Source organism: Mesoplodon mirus, assembly GCF_964341445.2.
Source record: "Mesoplodon mirus genome assembly, chromosome: 6".
In the NCBI taxonomy this organism is placed as follows: Eukaryota; Metazoa; Chordata; class Mammalia; order Artiodactyla; family Ziphiidae; genus Mesoplodon; species Mesoplodon mirus.
The window spans coordinates 115,001,211-115,028,531 of NC_138982.1; the positions used below are offsets into that span (position 1 = coordinate 115,001,211).

The 27,321-nt window shown below is 35.6% G+C and overlaps 1 protein-coding gene across 1 annotated transcript in view; it reads left to right on the top strand.

The window, feature by feature from the left end:
- The window catches only part of ROBO1 (roundabout guidance receptor 1), a 402,854-nt gene that overhangs the window by 63,168 nt on the left and 312,365 nt on the right, over positions 1-27,321 (top strand). Inside the window, exon 2 of the mRNA XM_082624948.1 lies at positions 13,579-13,905. Coding sequence (XP_082481074.1) covers positions 13,579-13,905 — 327 coding nt within the window. The remainder of the gene's footprint in view (positions 1-13,578; positions 13,906-27,321) is intronic.

A 27,321-nucleotide genomic window follows, 5' to 3' on the forward strand; every position in this document is an offset into this window, starting at 1 on the left:
TTTTTATTATTTATTTTAATATGTATCAGTTTTTCTATATTTTTTATTTATAAAAGTAATATATAAAAGGAAGCATAACTTTTTGGCTGTCGATTTTGAGAGGCTTGTTTATACTATAGGTTAATTTTTAACTTGAGTAAAGTTGAGACAACAGCTCAAGTCATGTTGTTATACTTCTTACCCCTGGAACAATATTTGCCATTTTCTTTCCATTTCTTGACTCAGTGATTTTGTAATGCACAAGTATATGAGTAAAATATTCTCTTTGAAGAGCGTATTCTTGCAAGTATACATTAGTCATATATATTTTAGATTTTTTAATACATGATTACACTAAATGTTGTATTAAGGTTCTGCTCATAGTTAGGTGGAGAATAGCTATTATAAATGTAAACTCTGGAGCCAAATTACCTGAGACCATGACTCAGATCTCTCATATATTAGCAGTGTGACCTCAGGTGAATTACTTAACATTGTTATGCTTCAATTTCTCATCTATAAAATGGGATTAATAATAACATTGCTTTTTTGTGTGTGTGTGTGTGTGATAATTAAACGAGTTAATGTATTTGAAACACTTAGAAAAGTGTGGAATACATAGTAAGCACTGTATAACTATTTGCTAGTATTAACATTAGTAGTCATTGAAATATTGTAAAAATGGTCTACTTTCAGAACACTCAATAATATGAGAAATATATATCATCATAGGCTCAGCTTCTAGTTCAGTGGTTCTCGAACTTTAGATTTCATTAAAATCACGTTGTGTAAAGTACCACTTAGAAGTCGACACACCCAAAGGGCATCACTGAATAGGTCAGGGACCACTTCTCTACACTTTTAACCTCATCCCAATTTTTTCTAAAGCAGAAAATTAAAATAAAGAATACTTAGAAATTAGAGAAACCTCTAAAACAAATAAAGGTGGATTGCATATTGAGGCTCATTGCTTTCATTTAATGTTTAATATTTTAAAAAAAATTTTTAAAGATTACCTACTGAGTGGGTTGTTACTACTCCAGTTTGGAATGCCTGTACCTGATATTTTGGAAGGCTTAATTTTGATGAGCCTATATTTGTCTCTGAAAACATTAGATGCAATTTTATACATACTTGTAGTAAACAAAATACTTATTTCAAAAGAAAATTACCCTTACTTTTTCAGAAGCCCATATTCTATAAATAAATAATATATAATATAATACATTATATAAATATAGTTATAAATAAATACAGTTCTAAAATGAATAAAACAAAAAATCAGCCAAGTAAACAAACAAAAACAACTTTCATCCCTCTCCATCTCAGTTCTTGTTTCAGTGCTAGAGAAATACCTATTATATTGAAATATTCTACTAGTTATTAACAGGCTGAGTAGGAAAAATGTAAATATATTTTGATAATGTAATTGGGTCTTAATTTATTATTAATAGAAGGTCTCAGAATTGCTCAAAAATAGTCAAATGTGAAGAGAAAATTTATTTAAGATAAAAAAAAAAGACTTTCCCTGAGTGACATAGACTAGGAATTACCTTGTAACGTATCGAAGATAAGTAAAATAATTAGGTCTATTTGTTTCCTAAAGAGAAGAGGTGATTGATACCTGTTAATAGGTTTAAATCCATATCCAGTCTTTGAACTCCTAGTGATGACACAGGGCATGACCAAGCAGCTCTGCGCCTCAGGATTTGTGGCCTCTTTTCATTTAAATCTCATACAGACTTTCAATCTTTCCAGGAAGGTTTATTTTTGGTTGAAGATATTTGCTTCTGCTCATTCTATCTTGCATGGAATACATTTGCTTCCACTGATTCTAACTATGTTGCACACAGTTTTGCATATACAACTCTTTCATTTGTTCGTGATTGCTTTTGTGTGTTCGCAAAAAAAGTGTAATATTGGCTAAAAGGTATATAATTGCATATGCATTGTTTAAGCACACACAGTGTTAGCTGTGTATTGTTCATGTTAACTTTGCATTTTTAGTAACTAAAAGAGAGAGAGAGAGAAAGACAGGTACTACTGTTTTTGTTTGTTTCTTTGTTTGCACTCTTGTATTACCTGAATCTAGCAAAGACCTGGTGTAGTGTGAGTACTTAGTACATATTTGTTGAGTGAATAAATGAATGTTAAAGAGTTAGCAAAAGTTGAATTTTATTTTCTCCATATTTTCCAAAAAATTTTGTTGGCTTTCACACTTCTAAAATAAAATATTTTATTATGAAAATAATACCAGAACATCATGGAATACTTAAAAACTAGAGAAAATTAGAGAGAAGGAAACAGAACCTATCCATTTTCAACAATCCCTAAGAAATTGACATTAATATTCCTTTTACGTCTCTTTTCTTGGTCTCTTTCTCCTTCTGTCTCTCTTTCTCTCAGTCTATCTCTTGTGCTAGAATTGTGCAACTTACACTTGTGTTAGTCTTTGTATTTGTGCTGCACATGATACTGTGTACAGGTTCCAAATGTCTTAGAATTAATTTTAAAGAAAGCTCCCTAGTTCATACGGACCAGTGTATCTCCAAATCCTTTCAGGGAGGCCATTGCTTCAGGGCTCCTTTCCTGCGGATGTTTGCTTCCCAGAAGCAGAAGTAAAGATTTCCCTTACTTTCTCTTGAACTCGGGGGGGGGGGGGGGGGCGGGTGGGGGGTGGGTGAGGGGGTGGGAGGGTGGGCACTGACTGCCTTCAAGCATGGATGTGTATCTATACCATGTTCTAAACTATTTATAAATACGTGTGAGGGCACCCATCATTTTTTCCCATTATCTGATTATTCATTCAACAAATTCTGTTGAATACCTGCTGAGTGCTAGATGCTATTGTAGGCACTGGAGATGTAGAAGTATTTCAGTTATTTTTTATTTAGTAACTAAGGTATTATATTTCCTTTTAAAAGTTGCATTAACATACAAAATGATAAATTCATATAGACATCATATTATTACAATTAAAAAATAAAAAGCCCTCAGGAAAAAGTGACACCAGACCTCCATTCCACAAGAAAAAAAAAATTCCAAACATACCCGCAAAAGAAAAAGAGAGAGGGAAAGAGAGAGCGAGAGAGAGTGTTACAAATCTCGTCAGAGTGCAAAAAAGAAAAAAATCCTCTTAGAAGAACTTTGTGGAATTTTATCATTTTGCATCAAAATTTACATATGGTAATAATTTATGTACATGGATTTTTCCCTGTTAGATCAACTACACAGAGCTTTGTTGTGTATTGATGAATTATTTACTTATCTCTTTAGAAAATAAGGATTACAGAGTCGATTTTAAGTTAACATATAGAATAGCTTTTAAATCCCCATATCTCATATGTCAAGGGATTAGAATCTGCCTCTCAGCATTTTTTTATTAGGGTGCATTTTAGAATCTGTAAGAACTAAATTTGAGATATAATGAGAGAGAAATGGGGAAGTTATGGAGAGGTAAAGATGAAAGTTTGCTAATTGTAAAAGAGTTTGTTTAGAAATTCTTGTTCATGTCAGAAGTATTTGACTGTGTTTTAAAAAGAGTGAAGTTGACTGCATTCCTATAGAGATTTCTCAGTAATCTTTTAAAAGGTTGTTTTAAGTATTTTGTTTTCCAAAAGAGTAATTGTCTTTAGACTCTTTAGACCATTGATTTTAGAATTGCAATTCCATACTCTATCTTGCAGACATTAATAACTTACCTAGATTCAAGAGTTCTCTAAAAATGGCTCAAGCATGACTAATTCAAGAAGTAAAGTTGAAAGTTTTATTTTAATACTTTAATTGATTAAAGGTTATTGACTAAGTAAATTATATCTATACAGATTCTATGAAAATCTAATGTAACTCTTTAGGGAAAGAATTGATAAATATTACTTTACATAATCATTTTTTTAAAACTTCTGTACAGTTAAGGAATTGTATTTTATCCATATTTGTTTTTATGTACTTTTAATTTATGATTTAAAAACATGTTTTTAAACACAAAAATAAGATTATTTTCAGAATAAAGCTTTTCTCTTCAGAAATTTGAATTCAGGACAGAGGAAGATTAGTAAACCAGGTTTATTTTATACAGTTATAAGAGTGTTTTTGTGTTGCTATTTCAATGAGGAAAGTCTGCTCACGTTCTGTGTACTGAAGTAGTTAGCTAAAATTTATAACCATTTGCTGTTTCTATATCATATCCAAAGAAATGAAGTATAAATTAACATTGATTGGAATGCCACATAATTTGTTCTAATATGTTGAAAATCCAATATTAGGATGAACTATATTTCCATAGCAATAAAAAATATTCACAGGGCCACCCATATACTGTTTTCACAGTTCAAAATATTGTCCAAAACGCTTTGTCTATAAAAAAAAGTCCTAAAAGCTGAAATAAGCAATTCTATGTTCAGACCTAAATATCTTGGTTCATCAGTATGAGCATTAATAAATAAAGAATTATTTGTGAATTTTGATAGTCTTAGTATATCTATAGAGAGTTGACTTGAAATGTTATGCTACACAATTACCAACTTTATCTATACTCTCGCTACCCATAGGATTTTTTATATTTGTAATGAAAAGGAAAAGAAGGACGATATGACTATTCACTCAGTTTATTGAACATCTTTATGATCATTACCTTGAACTCTTTATTGGGTAGATTGCTTATCTCCACTTTCCTTAGGTCTTCTGGGATTCTGTCTTGTTCCTTCATTTGGCACATATTCCTCTGCCTCCTTATTTTGCCTAATTCTCTGTGTTTATATTTATGTAGTTAGGTAGGTTGGTTACGTTTCCCAGTTTTGGAGAAGTATCCTTACATAGGAGACGTCTTATGGGGCCCAACAGCATGCTCCCCTCTGTTCACCAGAGCTGTATGCTCTTGGGGTGTCCCCTGTGTGGGCTACCTGGGCCCCTCTGTTGTGGCAGGGCTAACTACTGTGGGTGTGCTGGTAGGCGGGGTGGGCTTGTGGTCTGGTTGACTGCTAAGCCCTGCTTTGTGTGGTGACTGGTGCTGGGCAGCCCCCCCCCTGGTGGCTGGGTAAGCCTTTAGCGCTAATAGGCCAGAGGGAGGACTCCAAAATGGTGCTTGCCTACACCAGTGTCTTCATGGTATAACGAACTCCCCAAAATGGCTATTGCCAGCATTTATGTCCTCAGGGGAGTCCCAGTTGCCTCCTGCCTGTCTGGGAGGCTTTTCTAAGATCAGCAAGTGGATCTGACCCAGGTTCCTTTCAGATTATTGCCTCTGGGCTGGGACTCAGAGGGTGTGAATTTTTTGCATGCCCTTTCACAGAGGAGTCTGTTTTCTATAGCCCTCTGACTCTCCCATATCTAAGCCCCTTTGGCCTTCAAAACCAAGTGTTCTGGGAGCTCTTCTTCCAGGCAGGGCCCCTGGGTTAGAGAGCCCAATGGGGGCCTAAACGTCTCGCTTCTTGGAAAAACCTTAGCAGTTGTGATTCTCCTCCTGTTTGTGTGTCATCTACCTGGAGGTGTGGGTCTTGACTGTACTATGTCTCTGCTCATCTTATCTGTCTCATTTTGGTTCCTTCTTTATATCTTTAGTTATAGAAGATCTTTTCTGCTAGTTTTCAGGTCACTCTCATAGATAGTTGCCCTGTAAAGGGTTGCAATTTTGGTGTGTTCGTGGAAGGAGATGATCTCAGGGTCTTTCTACTTCACCATCTTGGCCCTCTCAACCCTAATCTGTATTATTTAAAAAACATTACTGTGTCTTTTAAAGTTTTGAAACTAATATATTTAATCAATATATCTATACGGAATGTTTTTCACACACAACAGAGATGCTTCATTATAGATGACCTTAGTGTCAACATCTGATAACTCTTAGTAAAACAATCAGTTGGCTATGCTAAGTGCTCTAGTTTTATTTTATTTTTTATCCTCTTCTGAAAACTGTTTTGCTGGAATTGTGCCAGGTCTTGCCAAGAACTGTGTAAATGAGACATTATTTTTGTTTGAATTCTCAACTAAAACTAGAGACTGGCTTAGTTTGCAACTGTTCTTACAGATTTAGGAAAATTGTAATTGATTTCTTTATAAATTAACAAGAGTCCTAATGTAATCCCAGAAGAAGAGAATCATAAAACAATAGTCTTTATTCCAATTTCCAAAATACTACATTAATGGTTCTAACCCATGAGTTAATGCAATATTATTTTGTGCTTCAGGGATTATGCTATCCTCTAAAGTATAGGTACTATTTTTATATTCATTTACAGATGAACAAACTTTCAGAGAGATGAAGCAATTTATCCAAGTTCACACAGCTAACAACTAGCAGAGCCTAGATTTAAATCCATTCAAACTGAATCCGTTCTCTAGATTGAATAAAATTTCCCCACAAATGATGTATTAGTTAGTGCTTTCTTGCTGATGCAGTTCCCTCTTCTGGAATCTAATTTCTTCTCCTCCTACCTCTCCTTGTATGGCTCTTATTTTTCAATATTATCCTTATTAATATTTCTGTCTCTTTTGGTGAACTTCTGGCTGTTAAGTTTAGGAATTTTATTTCATTTTTCTTTGCATTGCCAGCGCTTAGCACAAGTCTTAATGCAATATAGGCATGATATATAGGTAAACTGATGGGTAAGAGAGTGAGAGAATTTGGACTTTAAGATATGCAAATATTTTTGTTTGGCATTTTATTGAAAATAAAATTCTCTTATTTGCATGTTAATTGGAAATTTTACTAAAGGGCAGATAGGAAGCATGAACTCAACTAAACAACTCAACCCTCCAATCCCTTTAGTTACAGCTTATAGTGAAATTCTGGCTGATTTGAGTCAGCTGAGGCAATTATTGCAGTTAATGCCATAGTACCTTCTGCAATATTTGTATTCCATGATCATATTATTAAAAATAGGGGGAAGGGCAAGCAATATTGTTTCAGAAATTTAACTTACGTGACTGTCAGTCTTTCTCACATCTCTGGGGACACAGCCATATGATATTAGATTCTGTAGAAATATTACAAAAATACCAGGGATTCATTCCTGGAATTTCATTTTGGTCTATTTTAGTAATCATTTAAGAAGATAACAGTGCCAGTGGCACTCAGTTAATTATTGGGATTATTCTAAATTTTGACTAGAAAATAATCCCTCTCCCCAATTTGCTAGGTGGGATTATAATCAAGGGGAATTAGGAAGTAACACAGTACCTAAGGAAAATGGCATGATCCATTAATCATATAATTATTTTAATGCATCTTGTATTCCTTTACTCTATATAAATTTCAGGTGAAATTACCGAGTTTTTCTGTAGAGTGTGCTCTGTTTTTATAGTTACAGTAAGCATGAGTATTTGGGAAATGTGTATAACTCAGTAGAGGATATTTAAGTCTACTCTCTGCACAGTGAGTAATTAATGGGCGCTGTCTTCTTATTTTTAACAAATATCTCCTTGTAGGATGAAATTCTGACAGGAAAATTACAGGATTGGAGCCCATGATAGGATTTATGTTAATAATTGGAGGCCTTTTGCTCCTTAAGATGTAAATGGAGCTTAAATAAAAAAGGTTAAGAGGCAAGGCAGTTTTAAGAATATAAGTATTCTTTTACAAATATAGGTATGTTGTCAAGGCAAATATATATTCTCCACACCCCCCTTTGGGCAAATGTCACCAAATTGTCTATTAATATTCATTGTGCATATGTCAACTACTCACTGAACTTTTTTCTCTTGTGCTTTTAGCAATATTACAGGCATTCTTGTGCTGCAGATGTTCTAATATGATACATGATACGAATGGATATTTTAATCATTTAGGTTTTCCATTTTACCTACCACGGAATAAGAAAAAGAAATTTGGATCAAAACAAAACTTTGTTAATAAAATAAATACTGCTTTGCTCAATCTGCTAAGAAGAAAGACTTGAAAACCTAAACAAACAAAACCCTGAGACACGTATTACTGCTATACTAGAAGAGAAGAATAAAATCATACTTTTGAAAAAAGAATAAAATTATATATTTGTATGTTTGCATACCTCAGCAGAATATTAACAAATCAGTCTCTTAAACGGTTACTTGCTTATGTTTCTGTAAATGCAGTGTCTTAAAGGGGGGAACAGTTTACATCCCACTAGGAGTTTGGTTTCCTCATAATAAATCTCATGTGACTTTGATATATTTCCTTGAAATACTTAGCACTTACGTGTGTATCTTTTTCCAGCTGTGGTTGTGTAAATATTTAGATATTTCAGTCACTCGTGTTTATATTTTATCTTCCAACTGGGCAGTTGTTGAAGGAATCCTGCCCTGTCCTTTTCCCTGATGCTGGCCTTTCCTGAAGTCAATTGTGTTGTATTCCCAAGGTCCTACCAGGATTCTTGCCTTGCCTTGTCAGGATTCAGCTGACGTTATCATCCTAGTTCCTTGTTAAAGCCTCACTCCATCAGCCCCTTTCTTTTACCCTCTCTTCTTTGTAACTTTTTCGTTTCTTATGCAGAATATAGTTGAAACCTTGAATTTGGTTTTGCCAAGTGTAAGATAAACCTTTTATCTTATTATATAAAAAATACCCAAATTAGCATAACTAAAATGGTGGTCGTTGGGTGATTTATAGGAACTCAGAATTTATGATTGAAGAAAGAAGGTGTTTTATGAATAGTGAGTCAAGAATATTATATAAAGAGAGGTGTTGTGACAGAGTGGAGATGGATACAACTTCTAAGATATATGTTCTTCCCTAATCCTTCTTGGTGTAACTCCCTCAAGGTCCTCCTTTGAGAAAGTGAATCACAGTTATTGATAGAAGTTGGGTGACGTTCTTCCCTCAAAGCATGCTGGTGGAAAAAAAAATGGGGATCAGTTATACTTAATTTTAATTGTGCAATGTGTAGAAACTGAGGTTCTCAAATATTAAAACCTGATAAAATAGGAGAGCTACTCAGAAATGCAAGCTCATATTTAGATAAGCTCTCACAGTACAAGGAATGCTTTATGTTCTCATTCGTTCATCATGAAAGTCTTTACTGCATTAAGTGACTATGAAATCATATGATTTACAGTTAGATATTCTCTGATTGCCTGGGAAAGGAACATTAGATGTTATCTGGTTTGACTGCTTCTTACCGTTTTCATTTTCTACATTTTAAATGAAAGTAATCAAAATGAACAAATTCTAGCATTGGAAACAAGAATGGATTTTAACGAATTAATCCTAGCAATATTTATGGAATAGTGGGAAAGAGCAAGGATTTTGAATTTGACTAGGATTGGATCCCAGCACTGCCACCTTCCAGCCAAGCACCAGTGCTTAGTTCCCCCATATGGAAACCAGATAACAACATCCACCTCATGAAGATGCTGTTGTGACAAAGGAGATGGTGGATAATTAATATTTGTTTTCTTTTCCATTCCTTTTCTTCCTGCTTAGACATGATAATAAAGAATAATTTATTATAGTTTTTAATAGAGATGATGAGTACAATTTATAATTGTTATTATTGAGGTTAACCAGTGACTTGTAATAAATATCACTCGGGAATTGGGAAGTTCCTTTCTTGAAGGTTGTATGTTATGAGAAATGTGGCATTTCTATGTTTTTTGTTGTGATTTCCAAAAGTTTTAACTCTACAGCCAAGTAACTCTTTTTTTTTTTTTTGCTAACCCTGTTCATTCTCTTCAGATTATTATATGCTAACAGAGTGTATTTTCTTTTGAAGTGTGTTCCTCAGAAGCAAAGTTCAGTGGGATGTCCCATAAAAAGAAAAATATAGCGTTCAGTGGCCAAATAAGTTTAAGAAATTGCTGCATATTCTACTTTTCTTCTGGAGCACATAATGTGCATTAGCAAGATTAAAAGACCCTGAGAACCCAGATCTTTTTTTTGAGTAAACAATCTGAGAAAAGAATATTGCACAGAACATTTTGAAAATTTAGCCTTTAATAGAATAGAGAGCATTTTTATTGCTGAAACTCGTTTACTGAATGCTGCTGTACAAACATCATGGTGAAAACTTGGGCCTGAGCTCTCCACTCCCAGAAGTCATATTGGCTGTGGTCCAGTTATACGGGGCTGTAGGTTAGGGATTGAGAGAGTCTTGAGCTCCACTGCACTTTCGTGGAGGCTGGGTGATCTCCAGGTTCTTTAATTGGCCGTTATTTCCTCTATGCATGCTCCCTAGGCAGTTTTATTCTTTCCCAGTGTTTCAGTCTCCAACTTGATTTTCATATATGGATCCAACTGAGATTTTTTTCCTGAGGTCAAACTTGGATTATTAAATAATAGGCAACTTGTCGTCCTTATTTGGATATTCTGGAAGTATCCCAAAGTCTCTATATCTCATGCTGAATAAATCATCTCTGTCCTTCTTCCTCTCACCACATCCCACTCTTATTCTTGACCTTCGTTGGAACTGCCCTTTACCCTTTGCTCAGATCAGAAACTCAGAATCTCTCTACCCTCTGCTTCTCTTCCATCTTGTGCTTTTTTTTTTTTTCTTTTTCTTTTTTTTTTTTTTTTTTTTTTGCGGTACACGGGCCTCTCACTGTTGTGGCCTCTCCCGTTGCGGAGCACAGGCTCCAGGTGCGCAGGCTCAGCGTCCATGGCTCACGGGCCCATCGGCTCCGTGGCATGTGGGATCTTCCTGGACCGGGGCATGAACCCATGTCCCCTGCATCTGCAGGCAGACTCTCAACCACTTTGCCACCAGGGAAGCCCCATCTTGTGCATTTTTCATTTCCACCTTCTCCCACATTGCCAGTGAGTAGGTCCTGTTGATACTGTAACTAAATATCTCTAGATTCTTCCTTTTATCTTCCTTTCTGTCTGTCAAGATCCAAGTTCAAGCTTTCAGAATTTATTGTTTAAAGAGTATAAAAGTGTCCTAACTAATCCCTTCCTAGCTTAGCTGCTGCAGTCTAGTTTCATACTATCAAGAGTGAGCTCTTTAAAACCAAACTTAAGCATGCAGTCCCTTGCTTAAAATATTTGAATGTTCTTGTTGCCTTCATTTAGGTTCCAGAACTTTGGCTTGATGTACAAAGTCCATCTGACACCTGCCTTATACTGAGGCTGTACTAACCTACCTACAGGTCCCACAGTGTACCATATGCTTTTGTAGCTGTGCCTCTGAGTGAAATCCTTTCCTTTCTTTTCTTCCTGACTCAGTTTTCAAGACCTACCTCAAGTTTCATGTGTCGGTATGCCTTTCTTGGGCAGTGTTAAGTGCCCATTCTTTGTATTCTTATAGCAACCTGTACATTCCTGTTTCCTATCTGAAATAGACTTACAGAATATAAATAAAATTGGCTTAAATTAAATATATATTACCTCAGCAGTTGATCTTCATTAGCATCCATCTTTCATAATTATAGCCAAAATAAAGGCCAGTAATATATTACAATGCTTTATTTCCTGAAGCTATACAGCACTTGTGGTTGAGTAATCTTAAATTCAATTTAAATTTCATTTGCCTTCAGTATAGCCTTTGCTAAAGACCACGAGTTTCCAAGTAATTTTTTTCCCATGTAGCTGGCTTATTTCCTCCTCTTTTAGAGCCTGGTTTCATTTAATGGATTTATAGTATGCTGTATACCATGCACTGAACTAAAGCTGTTTCTCAATATTTCATATTATAAAACTATTACTCAATATTTCAGATTATAATTTTTTTGTTTCATGGTAGACATAAGCAAATAATAGATCTTTTAGTTTCATCATTCATTTATCATTTCATTAAGAAATAGTAACTGCAGTAGTTACAAATTAGAGATGTAAATAAACCCCATTCAGAGCTTAGTCTAGTAAAGGTTAAACAGTATGCCTATATGGTTACAATTTAAAAATAAAATCTTTTAAAGTCTCTTTATACAGTGCATGATTATTAAGCTTCAGATCATTCCACTCAAATAGGGTTTTGCTGTTAGTACTTTGTTTATTTTTTTATTTACTCAACACATATTTATTGAGTATCTGTAGTGTGTTCAGCACTCTGCCAGGGATAAGGGAAGCAACCATGAGCAAAATCAGACCCACAGATCTTACAGAGTGATGGGAAAGACAGACAGTGTTCAAAGCATCAAACAAATTTAAAATATAATTCTGATTATTTTACCATAGGTAGTTTCATACCCTTGCTAAAAAGAAGCATTTAAGTTTTGTGGTAAATATCAGGGAAGGTCGAGATTTGAAAGAAGAATGGGTATAAACTAGGGTAAGATCATTTTGATCCCAGACGCTGTGGCAGGCATAGGCCTGTGGTGGGAAGAAGCTTAATATATTTGTGGAACTAACAGAAGACTGGGGTGAAGAAAGCAGAGAAAGGAGTGGAACAGGAAGTGTCCTGAGAGCTAGATAGGGGAATGAACACACTGACTTTTGTAGGTCTTGTTAAAGATTTTAAGAGCAATGAGTTTATTTTAAGAGCCACTGAAGTAGGGGAGGACCCAGATTGTATTTGTATTTCAGAACCATTATTTGGCTGCATTGAAGTGAAGCTATTTAAGAGCTTTCCTAAATCCTGGTGGGAATCTATAGTACTTTGATCTGGGATGGTAGCTGGCTGTAGAGAGTGAGATGAGTAGATTGATTTAAAAAATTTGGGGGAGGGTTAGAGGACAGAAAGGGGTGTCAAGCGAGACTGTTTTCTACTTTTCATTGTTTATTGAGATCGGAACACTAGATGAGAACAAGGTTTAAGGTTTGGTTGTTGAAGTTGAGAAATCTCTAAGATTTTTACATATGAAATCTATCCATGGCAACAATAAGGTAGGAATATTAAAAATATGAAACTTGATCCCTCTTTTAGAGATTATAATCTCATTGAAAAAAATAAGGTACAGACAGAAAATATTTCAATGACACATACACTCAGGCCTTCACTTATTAAGTAATACATAAGGTCGAGAATGTAGCCTCTCACCTAGTATCCTTTTTCATTGAACGTTATATTTAATTATTTAAACTCCATTATTTAACATTTCATCTTTGAAGTCCACTAAAATAGTAACATAATTATTGGAGACAAATGAACTTAATTTATTAATAAAAATCCGGGAAAGTATATGTGTATATATATATATATATATATATATATATATATATATATATATACACATATATATTTATTATTTAGAAAAATATAAAAGTCTATGTAAAGAACAGTTCCATCACATATATTTTAACATAAATGTTTATTATTATATAGCATATGTTTTGCTAAAGTGTTGATTGATGTTTCATTAAAAATGAGATTCCAGGAAGCCATGCCATTATTTGTAATAGTCGACAATTCTCTAACACATTCCTCTGCAAAAACAGGCACGTACATGGTACAAACAGACAGGGTGATGGGTTCTGAAAGGATTTGTGGACAAGGGATTTGGAGAGCAGACAGGATTTGTACAGACAAAGTTTTAGCAAGAGCACTTTTTAAGTGGTGGGTCAAAAGGATTCAGGAATTAGAAGGTATAGTCAAGGTGGACACCAGAAGGATTAGTTAGTAAAGAGGTGAGGAAGAGGAGGTCGTTATTATGCAGTGTTTAGATAATAGTGCTAACACCTATGCTTTTGAAATAAGACTTTTAATTGTTTTCAAGTGATGCAATGAAGATATTTTGTCAATTCTTATGCAGGCTCCCGTCTTCGTCAGGAAGATTTTCCACCTCGCATTGTTGAACACCCTTCCGACCTAATTGTCTCAAAAGGAGAACCTGCAACTTTGAACTGCAAAGCTGAAGGCCGCCCCACACCCACCATTGAATGGTACAAAGGTGGGGAGAGAGTGGAGACAGACAAAGATGACCCTCGCTCACACCGAATGTTGCTGCCAAGTGGATCTTTATTTTTCTTACGTATAGTGCATGGACGAAAAAGTAGGCCTGATGAAGGGGTCTATGTCTGTGTAGCAAGGAATTACCTCGGAGAGGCTGTGAGTCACAATGCATCGCTGGAGGTAGCCAGTAAGTAAAATGGGCTTTCTGTGTTTGGAGAGATGGCCACATGGGATCATTTCCCTTGATCACAGTAATAAAAGTTTAAACCTGTATCACAGGCTTTACCTGAGGAAAATCTCTAGATTAGTATATGATTATCATCTACTGTTTGTTTGAATTTTCTATATTTCTCATCTTAGCTGGTTATGCAAGCTAAATTGGGATTTACACATAGTTGTTGAACTGTTTTACTTTTTAAAAAAAATTTTAATTAAAAAAATTATTTTATATTGGACTAGAGTTGATTTACAATGTTGTGTTACTTTCAGGTGTACAGCAAAGCAATTCAGTTATGCATATACATATATCTATTCTTTTTCAAATTCTTTTCCCATTTAGGTTATTACAGAGTATTGAGCAGAGTTCCCTGTGCTTTGTTTTACTTTTTGGAGCTGTTTTCTGTTGAACATCCTCACTGAAATGGATTTATTCCCCTCCTTTGTTCCTTTTAAATATATAGAAAATGGGGATGTTTATGGAAATATAATAGTATAGGGTATTTTTCATTTATCCTCATTAGGAGAAATACTTTCAACTGGTAGTGTAGGGTGTAGTTTTAAACTGTTTCTAATTCTCAGAAATATACTTTCTGTAAAGCTATATCCAAAGAAATGTATGTATATGCCTCATACTGTATTATCTTGGCTACACTGTAGTGCACCCTTGGAAGAAAACACGTGGATGGAATCCTCAGGGAGTTGATGGTTCAGTTTATTTGCACAAATACCAAAGGCTGATCATTTGGAATTACCTCAATAAGGATTTAGTTGACTAATGATTAAATTGTTATATATAGAGTCTAGATGTGTATTGTATTTGAATTAGAATTAGGCTTATTTTCAATAAACATTCAAGAGGTGGCCAGAAAATTTCATTCCTTTGAAAGAATCCTGCTGTGTATATGTATATGTGACAGAAATTGAGAATTGTATAGGAATTGGAGACACAAATGAAATTTAGGTCTAATTCTAATTTAAATTTTAATATCACTTTAAATTTAGCTGTCTATAATTATATATGAAACTATATATGACTATGTCTATATTTATATATAATGTTTTCCCAGGTGATTGATATCTTACTACAATGTATGTTCAAAATTTTAGTTGTATAATCAGTTTTCATAATCTCTAACATTGTCTCCTGCATTCAACTAGAACATGAATATAAAGAACCGCAGATAATTATGACATTATAGACATAGAAAGGAATTAAAAGATAGATTATTCCAACTTAATCATATTATTAATGTGAAATCATCTCCAGAGAATTTAGATGACTTGATCACACTTACAGAGCCATGTAGTACTTACCTTGAGACAGAAGGCCAAAGATATCTGATATGAGCAGAAAATTTAATTAGATAGAATAAAAAATTAAAGTAACCATTTAAACCTCTGTCAGAATTAGGCATTCACTTTTTTTTTTTTTTTTTTTTTTTTTTTTTTGCGGTATGTGGGCCTCTCACTGTTGTGGCCTCTCCCATTGCGGAGCACAGGCTCCTGACGCGCAGGCTCAGCAGCCATGGCTCACGGGCCTAGCTGCTCCGCGGCATGTGGGATCTTCCCGGACCGGGGCACGAACCCGTGTCCCCTGCATCGGCAGGCGGACTCTCAACCATTGCGCCACCAGGGAAGCCCCGCATTCACATTTTTAAAACATTTACTTGAAACCCAAGTTTATATTTCTCTATTCACAGTTAACTGATAATTAACTTATTGTACTTTCTCTTATTGCCTTGATTCTCAGTGAAGGTCCTAGAGCTAAATCAGTGAAATGTATAAAAGCTATAATCACAGCAGAAAGATCTTTTTCTTTTTTTTTTTTTTGTTTTTTTAAGCTCAACTTTAAATGTAGCACAAGCAAAATAATTTTAAAGTTTCAACTTATTTATAAGAAGACATATATATATGTTTTGACAAAGTAATCTTTCAAAGTTACGATATTAACACCTTTCTAATGCTTGGCACCGTTATACTTAAGAATTATTATTTTCTGTGAAGATAAATGTGAGTTAACATTTGAGAACAAATTTAGAGAATCAAGAAAGATGATGTAGATAACCTAGGCTAACTCCTGTGTGTGGTATGTAAGAAACTGAGGATGAGGAGGGAAAAACAGTGATTGTTTATTCCCTGGAATTATAATTCTTTATAAGAAATGTGTACCAACAGAAATATCAAAGATCATCTCATGCTTCTGTATTATTTTCTACTCTCCTTGTATTCTTATCATTGTCAGAATTTTTTTAAAAGTTTATAGACTTGAGTAGAGGGTCTAAATGCTTACCTTCTAGATCTTCCTTTTCAAAACACCTCTAGTTTTACCTCAGATGATCAAGATATCCTTAATGCATTGGGATTTAGAGACCTGTCTGTTTTAATCTGGCTTTTGTGCAGTTATTTTAAAAGACACCATTAGTTTCCAGCTAAGTTCTGTTTCTAACTTAGACATTCCATTACCTTGAGAGTCCATTATGGGAAAAGCTCTTGCAGTCTCAGTCAACAAATATACGATCATGAAATTGAAACCAGACATAAGAGCATTATATAACTTTTACCAGTAAAATATTCAAACACATAGTCCCTTAATGCATAGTTCACAAATTTTAGTGGGATATTCCTGACACATTCCAAAATGTTGTCAAGCTCCAGAGAAAAAAGGATATCATAATTTACTGAATAAAATTTAATAAAACTACTCTAGAAAATACTTTAAGATCATATTCAGTAACAATTCATTTACTTGGGAAGGGAGAAGTATATAGATATTATATATTTATCAAATATAGTTTGCTGTTAATAAGGGTAGTTTGATAATAAGGATCACCTTATTAGTGATAATAATTATTTGAAACCATGAGAAAAGTTCAAGTAGTGTTTGCTTCCAATAATTTTTATACTAGTTAAATTGTAAAAATTAAAAGCAAGTTTTTATTTAAAGAAATTGTGTTATTTGGTCACATAAGTTATATGGGAAAAATTAAGTACTCTGTAGTTAAAGTGGGTTTTTGTGTCTAAAAAAATTCATGGTTCAGTGCACTACAAATAGATATATAGTAATTTCATTCACATGTATTTCAGTTCTTTATTTTAGCCAATAGTTACTGCTTATTCACCATTTTAAAATATGTTTGCATCCTAAAATCAAAACTAACCTTTTGTTTGTTACATAAATACAGGAGGGGAAGGAGGGCAGGGAAAACATGGGTCATATTTGCTGTAGTTTAAATCTATAAAGTACTCTTATAGTTTGGTTTTATTATTTCCTGGAGAATATTACCATTTTTTTTTCATATTTTCTTAGTTTAGGTACCAGAAGTTCAGTAAGAGCTATTCTTATTCTTCCCAAAGGCTCAGACACAGGAAGACAAAGATTTCATCTAATTTCTTAGTGACGCTATAGCTCAAAGTAATAGCATTAACAAAAGTGTCTTGAGGCAACACTGGTTTCACAGCACAGTTGTTGGTAATGCTTTTAAAAACATTTATCTGTGTTTTATTTGCCTTTAAACCAAGTTTTACAGCTGTAACAACAACTGGATTTCTTGGTTCCTAACAGTTGTCAATCTCTCAAACAGTGGAGAAAAAAAATGATATGGAACATCATTTAAAACTTTTATTTTTGTATAGAAATGATAATATTCTTGTCTTTTGTGTTTTTAATATTTATTTAAATTTAAATAATGTACCAAAAGGATTGCATTTATTGGTTATCTTTAGGATTATTTATTTTTGTTCTCATTTAAATTGCAATTATAACCAGGTTGGACCCAGTGAAAAGCACTGACCGATCTTTAGGTGCTGATCTTTGCCATGTAGTAAAAGTTGTATTCTTGTTTTTGAAAACTCAGTTTTGATGCAATTAAGTTTATCTCACACAATTATAAAGTCTAAGAATCAGAATGCTAAGAAATATATGGTAGTCCTTACATCTAAAGTTTCCACCTTGAATTTTTGGAAGTTTATCTCTGTAAAGGAAACCAATTTTTAATCACAGATGCATTTTTTTAAATTTGTTTTTTTAATTATTGTTTTTCTTTGCAAGCTAAGAATGATATATCTTGATGAGGACTTTAATTTGTAAATTTAGAATATATTGCTGTTTCTAACACTTATGAAAATTCACTGTTTAACTCAGTTTCAAACCCAGCTTTCTAAAATGTTATTGCAAGTAGTATTTTTTTGTTTCATATTAGCTCTATTTGAGAGTCTACTAAATGTTTAGAAAAATATTTTACGGGTCTATTCTTCTATACTCAACATTACCAGTTAGTAAATTTAGAACTTTATTTTATGCCTGGCACAAATTGATAGCACAGTTCTTCGACACAACTTATATTTAATAAGTAACTCGATCTTGGGTAATTGCGTTGAATTTTAAGGAAAATTAATTTGAACCTTGACCCTCATGCTTTCGATTACAGAACATGTCTTTCTACGTCATCTGCTAAGTAGTACATAGTCAGCATATGGTTATTTGTTTCCGATGTAAGCTGTTTTCTCCTGAGGAAGAGAAATTCCCTTCAGACTAGGCAGACATCTGCTGACTGTCTTAGCAGCAAAACACAGAACTATCTTTCCAGAAAAAATAATTTTGTACAATTAATCAGAGATTAATCTTCTCAGATTTTATTAACTGGGGTGCTTTTTAATAGTAATTACTTTGAGGTAAAATGTTTATATTTTAAAGTAATATTTTCCCACTACTTTCAATACACTATGATCTTTCATTGTTATTAAACAATTCTCCTTATAAAGTGATTTAGAATTTGAATTATCTGATTTTCCTCCTTTGGATAAAATGAGAAAGTGTACTGACATGTATGCTAAGGAGCCAGGTGTTGGTGTAGTAGAATGTATTTCTAAAATCTGGAGCACTGAAGATGAAAGGATTACTCCTGGCAGTAAAATGGTACCGATGAGCAGGTGAAAATAGAATATGCCATTATATTATAAAATATCGATCGATTGTGCACACAGTCTAGTTGGCCTTTATATGTGTGCACACACACATATATTGTTCCTTGAAAGACTTTTTATCTTTGAAATTGAACTAGCTCTATATTGCATCTTTGAAAATATTTGTTTCCTCTAATCTGCTTTATCTTTTTAAAAAACTTTGCCATTTTCCATGCTTTGATGAGATTCTAAAACATTTATATATATATATATATATATATATATATAATTTTTGTTTTCAGTATTCAAATGAAGAAAGTTAAAGATTCATTTAGTTTAATGATTTTAAAATATCTTTGTTGCACACTATATTCTAAAATGCAATGACTTTTTTTTTGCAAAGTTGATTCATGAGTAAATGAAATAATGCATATAAAGTATGTAGCACAGTGACTGGCACATAATTATAAATCATAAATCTAATTGTCGGTGCTGTTGGTTTCACTGCTGTCTTCTCTTTCCCTGTATTAGGGCCAGACACCAGGATTATTTATACAAAGGGGATCTGGATGCTTTTTATTTCAGAAATGGACTGACTTCATTTTGAATTTGAAGATATGTGTGTTAATATACTAAAATTTAAATAAAATGTTTCAGTAATTAAATTTTCTTAAATTAATTTCTGCTTAAGTACAGAGCATGTTAAGTATATTAAATTCCATCTTGAGTTGAAATTCCTGGTATGAGAAATTTACCCTTATCTTTAGATTCTCGTTGTTAATGCAAGGCATACAAATAGTACTGACTTAAATCATTTTTGTCTTAGGGTCAAATGAAAAATTTCATTTTTGTAACTTTTACAGCTGGGATAACATTAAAATTTTCTTGTTGAATTCACATGTTTTTTCACTTAAGTAAAGAAGCAATATTGCTAAGTTCTTTGACATAATTATATTTACTAAAGACTTGAGTTTTTACCACCAGTTAGAATATAGTCTTTTGTTGTTGCCAGTCTTAGTTCAGGCTGCTTTAACAAGAATACCACGTACTGGGTGGCTTACACAACAAACTTTTATTTCTCATAGTTCTAGAGGCTTGGAAGTCAGAGGCCAGGGTACCAGCATGGTCAGGTTCTGGTGAGAGTTCTCTTCCTGGTTTCCTCACATGATGAAGAGAAAGCTCTGGTCTCTATCCCTGTATAAAGACTCTAATTCCATCATGGGGGCTGCACCCCAGTGAATGCATTCCACCCTAATTACCTCCAAATACCATCACACTGGGGATAAATATTTCAACATACAAATTTTTTCTTGGTGGGGGGGCACAAACATTCCACCCATATCTGTCTTTAAATAACAATTATTTGGGGATTTTTAAGTTGGATTTGTAGTTATTTTATCATCTTAACTAACTGAGAAATAAAAACCAGAAAACCAGGGGGGAAAATCATGTAATCTCCGCGGTCCATCAGATCACTTGCTGCATCCAAATATCGGGTTTAAATTGTGTCATAAATTGAGGATAGAAACATTATGTCTTCAAGTAAATATAGTGTGAATTCTGTATTTGTTGAGAAAAGTAAGAGCAGTATCCTTTCTATACTACATTAAGAGAGGAGACAGTTCTCATTTTCTTTGAAAGAACATAAAAATTCTTTCTTCTTTTTTTTTTTTGGTTTTATCTGTCCAAAGAGTATTTAGTATGAAATATAAAAGCAGAAGCCCATATTCCATAACCCATGTGAGACATGACAGTGATGATGGACAAAGAGAAAGTTTAAGTTTCAATGGGTATTTTAGTAGAAAAGGACAAAGTCCACTGACCTTGTGAACGTGGGTGTTAAAGGAGGTGGCTGTGTCAGAGAATGTACTATTTATTCATAAATAACCAACAGGTGACATTCTATCTTAAAACAACTCTTAGTTAAACCAATTATGGGCTGTAGATATGTGTTCAGTTGACTTCTTAGGCAAACTTTTATTGTTTTTTCTTTGACTCACACAACTGTCATATATTAGTCTTTAGCAAATTTGTAGAAAGATCTTGGAGTGGGGACATGACATACATTTTCTTTCCGTTGCTCCCAAACTCAGGTTAAGGAATATGATGAGTAAGCTTATAGAGATCATTTTAAAATACCTTATTGTATGTTATTTCTAAATACATGTATTATAGAACATACTTGCCCTTTTAAAATACATGTTCTTGTAATCTCATTTGCCCAGAGTTAACCACTGTTGAAAGTTGGGTGGGTATCCTTCTAGATATCCTAACATCACTGTATGTTCTCTAGGGAAAACTATTTACTATTCAATTAATATTCAGTCTTTTCTTGGTTGGTTTTTTAAAAAAAAGGCATTGGCTATGTTGGAACACATAGTTATGTCATAAAGACTAAATGGAAGAGTTTAGCTCTCCAGATTGGATGTTACAAAATAGGTTCCATCTGTTGGATATTACTACATACACTATCCTGGACCAGATTCAATCCAGTAATCTTGGGGTTAAAGGTTATGTATTCCATTACCAGTCTCATGAGCCAGTCCTTTTGTTTTCTCAAAAAGTAGATAGTGTCCATACATGCTGTAAAGTACTAAGATGATTATTCCAACACTATTTGATGCTTAGATATAAAGTCCCTTGAGGCTTCCAGGAAATCAATTCAGTATTTAGTTATTTATGGGAAATTCTTGGCAGTGTCTCCTCATATCAACAATATTTCCTTTAAAAACTAATAACCAGGTAGATCTGGTTATCTCTTAAATCTTATCATCATATCACCCTTCCTTTTAAGCCTCCTAATTTACTTGTGATTTAAATGCTAGACATCTTTCCCACATACAGACTAACTTGAGAATCATTTGTATTTATTAAAAAATTTTTGCTTCAATGATGTTTAATAAAACATACCTAAACATTCTTAGTATAATTAATTTTAATTAATATGATATAAATTAACTTAAACCTTTCATTAATTATCAATTCAAGCTTTTTTGTCAGATTAGAATAAAGCCCCATTGAATGTTTTGAAGGCATAAAAGTTCTTTCCTTAGTTACACAATATGGGCATTAAAAATGTTGTTTTTAAAAAGTCAGGCATTGGGCTTCCCTGGTGGCGCAGTGGTTGAGAGTCCGCCTGCCGATGCAGGGGACACGGGTTCGTGCCCCGGTCTGGGAAGATCCCGCATACCGCGGAGCGGCTGGGCCCGTGAGCCATGGCCGCTGATCCTGTGCGTCCGGAGCCTGTGCTCCGCAACGGGAAAGGCCACAGCAGTGAGAGGCCCGTGTACCACACACACACACACACAAAAAAAAGAGTCCGGCATTAAATAAAAATATGAAGAATAACGAAATATAGTTTCTCCAAAAAATTGATACTTTTCCCTAAGTAACTCTTTCCAGGCCTTTTGCTTAGTTTTAGCTATTCAGTGGTGAACAAAAAAGAAAATGGTTTCTGCCTTCATAGAAATTACAAAATAGTGGGAAGACGGGCTTGTGATGACTGAAAATAAGTAACTAACCATACAAATAACTTTATCCTTAAAATTGTGCCAAGTGCCAGGAAGGATTGGGGTTAAGCTGAGAGCAGAAATACCCGTGGATATTACCAAGACACAAAGTAAAAGAAAAGGCATTTCAGGCAAAAAGAATAGTACATGTAAAAGGCCATGAGAAATGATAGACTTGGGCATATCTGAGAAAATGAAAGATAGCTAGTATGGCATATGAGTAACGGAAATAGCTAGAGAGATGGGTGGGGGCCAGGTCATGCAGGATCCTGTAACCGGGTTAGTGATGTTGGACTGTACGTTCAGTGCAATGAGAACCACAGCAAGTTTTCAGGCAATGATGGAGGTGACATGATCTGATTTATAGTCTTAAATGTCACTCATGTGATTCTTGCATACTGCATGTTAGCAGAATGAAATGCAGAATGATTGGGGGAGGCCAGTTAGGAAGCTATTGCAGTATTACAGGCAGGAGATGGTGCTAGTTTGAAATAGGTGTAGTAATGGAGATGAAGAGAAAAGTGAAGATTAGATTTGGAGATTGAAGACTTGGTTTAACTTTCGAATGTGAGTCAGTAGAAGCTGAGATTTTGCAAGAGATGCAATCATTGCTTATGGTGAAGTCAAGGTCAAGTCTATGACCATGAAAGTGGAACTGAGAATTTGGATTAGGTGATGTTAGCTTTGAATGGCTGACAGTAGTTTAGTATGCTGCAGCCCATCAGAGCCCCAAGAAATGGCACTTTCCTCTATTTCCGCAGCCTGGAATGTGCTTCTCTTCCTGTTCCACCGGTCACTCTCTTTTTTTTTTTTTTTTTTTTTTTTTTTTTGCGGTACGCGGGCCTCTCACTGCTGTGGCCTCTCCGGTTGCAGATCACAGGCTCCAGACGCGCAGGCTCGGCAGCCATTGCTCACGGGCCTAGCCGCTCCGCGGCATGTGGGATCTTCCCAGACCAGGGCATGAACCCACATCCCCTGCATCGGTAGGCGGACTCTCAACCACTGCACCACCAGGGAAGCCCCCGGTCAGTCTATTATAATTGGCTCAAGAGTCACCTCCTCTGGAGCCATCTGTGACTCATGTGCCTAGCACCATTCCTGGCCCATTGTAAGTGATGTGATCTAACATGTAACTTGGAAGTGTTTTATTCCATGTCTGAGGAGCATCATAAAGTATGAGAATGCCACTTGAAGGAACAATCTCATTTCCACACAACTTGTTTGTAAAGGCAAGCAGGTCATGTGATCTCAAACACTCATTTGAAGGCAGGGCTCTTAGAATGCAGTCTGGGTACTATTTCCCTGGGAGTTTTTCTTTCTTTCAAGATTTTGGAATAATTAATTGGCTCTTTTGGGCGATAACATTACTCAGGAAATTTAGTTGACTTCCACTAGTACAAAAAGTCAAGTGAGTTCTTTTTAGGCTCTAATAAGTGTAGGACAGGCTCTCTAAGTGTACTGACCCCTTCTGAGTAGCATCAACCTGTGTTTATGAGTGTAATGACTGGCTGATAGAAAACAAAGGGGTTTGGGCTTCCCTGGTGGCGCAGTGGTTGAGAGTCTGCCTGCCGATGCAGGAGACGTGGGTTCGTGCCCCGATCCGGGAAGATTCCTCATGCCGCAGAGCGGCGGGGCCTGTGAGCCATGGCCGCTGAGCCTGCACGTCCGGAGCCTGTGCTCCGCAAAAGGAGAGGCCACAACAGTGAGAGGCCCGCGTACCGCAAAAAAATAATAAATAAATAAAAAAGAAAACCCAGGGTTTTAAACTTCCAGACTGATAAGGAAACAATTAGTATTGATGGTACCTGAAGGGATTTTCTGAAGTTCCCTTGAGAAACTTTAATGTGCTAAACAGGACCTAACCATCTTTACTTTCTCTTTTTCTTTCTGGATGGCGGGGGGAAAGTACACAAAATAAGTATTCTGTAAAGTAGAATTATTTGCATTCCTGTACTTTGCCAGTAATCTGTATATTATATGTAAAGCTATTATAGTCCAATAGATTTATATTTAATGAAGCAAATTTGATGAGAAATCAAAGGAAAATTATAACATAGTAATATTTTACATTTCTCATTACAATCTTAGGCTTTCGTCTGTGGTTGATGAAATATTTTTTTAGAAAAGTTTAATTAAAATAAGATGTATGGGCTTCCCTGGTGGCGCAGTGGTTGGGAGTCCGCCTGCCGATGCAGGGGACCCGAGTTCGTGCCCGGTCTGGGAAGATCCCACGTGCAGCAGAGCGGTTGGGCCCGTGAGCCATGGCCGCTGAGCCTGCACGTCCGGAGCCTGTACTCCTCAACGGGAGAGGCCACGACAGTGAAAGGCCAGCGTACTGCAAAAAAACAAAACAAACAAACAAACAAACAAACAAATGTAAAAACCAATGGAAATCTAGGTGCTGCAGCAACTAGGCGTGATATGGATAAGAAAGAGAAGAAACCCACGTGGATAGTAACGTGTGGGGAGGCAAACTCAGATGTGGGAAGGATTGGGTCTACTGCAGGCAGCAGCTGGCGGCTTCTACTCAAAATATGCTCCATGGGGCTTCCCTGGTGGCGCAGTGGTTGAGAGTCCGCCTGCCGATGCAGGGGACATGGGTTCGTGCCCCGGTCCGGGAAGATCCCACATGCCGCGGAGCGGCTGGGCCCGTGAGCCATGGCCGCTGAGCCTGTGTGTCCGGAGCCTGTGCTCCGCAACGGGAGAGGCCACAACAGTGAGAGGCCCACGCACCACAAAAAAAAAAAAAACAAAATGCTCCATGGAGCAGCAACATTGGCATCACCTGGTAGCAAGTTAAAGAGGCTGAATGTTGGGCCCCGCTCCTGACCACCTGAATCAGACCCTGTATTTAAACAATATTTTAAGGTGATTCATATGATTCACATGCAAATTCAAGTTTGAGAAGCACTAGTATACATTGTGGTGAACTGGAGTTCATAGACCCCTGCTCATCTCCTAGAGCCCCAAACACCTTTTGGGAATGCAAGCCCAATGGGGTTGGTTTTTAAAAAGAGAAGCAGGTGAAGAATTATTTTAGGTGAACTATCCTGGGTTTCTAAACCAGTAAGAGTGGAGGCACAGAGTGGGGGGGGGTATGTAAGAGACTGGTAGAGACAGCATTCAGGGGCAGAAATGGAGGGAGAGAAACACACAGAAAGAAAAGCAAAAGAGGGATACAGGGGGCAACATATCCAGAGTAACAGAGAAAGAGATTCAAGGAGAAGGGGGCGGAGAAAGAGAAAGACAGAGACTGGGAAGGGAAGAGAGAGAGCTTGCGCACTGGGGGGTGGCGGTGCAGCAGGTACTGGTATGGTAGGGGTAAGCTTGGGAGAGCACAAAAATACATCTGCCTGGATGAATAAGGAAAAAAAATTGCTTCCTACATATGAATATTTACAGAGTGGAATGTTAATCAGAGAAGGGGATCCTCAAACCTCTATTAATATCCATACCATCATTCATCAAGAAAAGTAATATGTGAAATGGATCTTAGATATTCTTAAGTGAATTCACGGAAGGCTATATTTGCTTAGCATAATCCAAAAGAGAAATGCTAGGTTTTTTATTTTACTTTACGTTTCCTAGAATGAAAACTGTGAAATAAAACAAAACTAGGTTGTATTAATAAGAATGGAACTGTGCTGGAAGGATCATTTGGAAATCATTTAATCTGTCCTCCTGACTTTTAGTTTAAATTACCTGAAGCTCATTTGCTGTATTAAAAGAGGTTCAGAACAAAAGATTATTCAGCCTCCATCATCAATATCCCTTATATGCATCAGCATATGTTAACACAAAGTTATTACTTTAATTTACTTAAATTCTGTGCTGCAGCATGACTTTCTTTCATTTTACATGGTAAGTGATAACAGAAAAGCCATTTCTAAATTATAGCAGCTCATATGTTTGAAGATCGTTATTAAGTGCAGCCTAAATTTTAATAAAGTACATCTGATGTTTAATTTAGGTTTCTGAGTATAATAAAACAGTTTCTAATTGCAGTCACTTAGTATCCAAAGTGGAAATTGTAGCTTTTGTAACATTTTACGTTATGTCGTATTTAACCAGAGGTTTAAATTGAAGTTTTAATAGCGCTTATGACATTTTACACTTGTCAAGGGAAATAAAAGTTTATGACCAAGGTATTTAGTATGCCTGAATGGGGACATTTTTAATCTTATCCAGTGAATGATGAAGTAAAACTTAGGAGTAAACCCAGAAAGTTAAGAAGAAAGTGGGAAAGGTCATCCCTCACAAGGGATTTATATTCTGTCTCAATCTTTCCTCCTTCATCATCACCCTGTATCTCTTTACCAAATAATACTGTACTTTATCTAGATTGAGTCACATTAAGTTACCCTTTTATTAGATTCTTATATCAGTCAGAAACTAGAAAATGGATTAGGAGCCTGTGTTTGATGTAGAAGGACATTGAGAACATTTTGATCATATAGTTCAGCACTTGTCATCGTCACCCAAGTGACTTCCCTTAGTCCTAAAATAGAAGTGTAGGGACTTCTCTGCGGGCACAGTGGTTAAGAATCTGCCTGCCAATTCAGGGGACACGGGTTTGAGCCCTGGTCTGGGAAGATCCCACATGCCACAGAGCAACTAAGCCCGGGAGCCACAACTACTGAGCCTGCGCTCTAGAGCCCGTGAGTCGCCAACTACTGAAGCCCTTGCGTCACAACTACTGAAGTCCTTGCACCACAGCTACTGAAGCCCGTGCACCTAGAGCCCGCGCTCCGCAACAAGAGAAGCCACCACGATGAGAAACCCGTGCACTACAATGAAAAGTAGCCCCTACTCGTTGCTCCTAGAAAAAGCCCGCACACAGCAACAAAGACCCAATGCAGCCAAAAGTAAATAAATTTATTAAAAAAAAAAAAAAAAAGAAGTCTAGGGCAGGTTGCAACCTTGTTGAATCTTGCTTGAGGGAATTCTTGGAAAATATGATTATAACATATTTT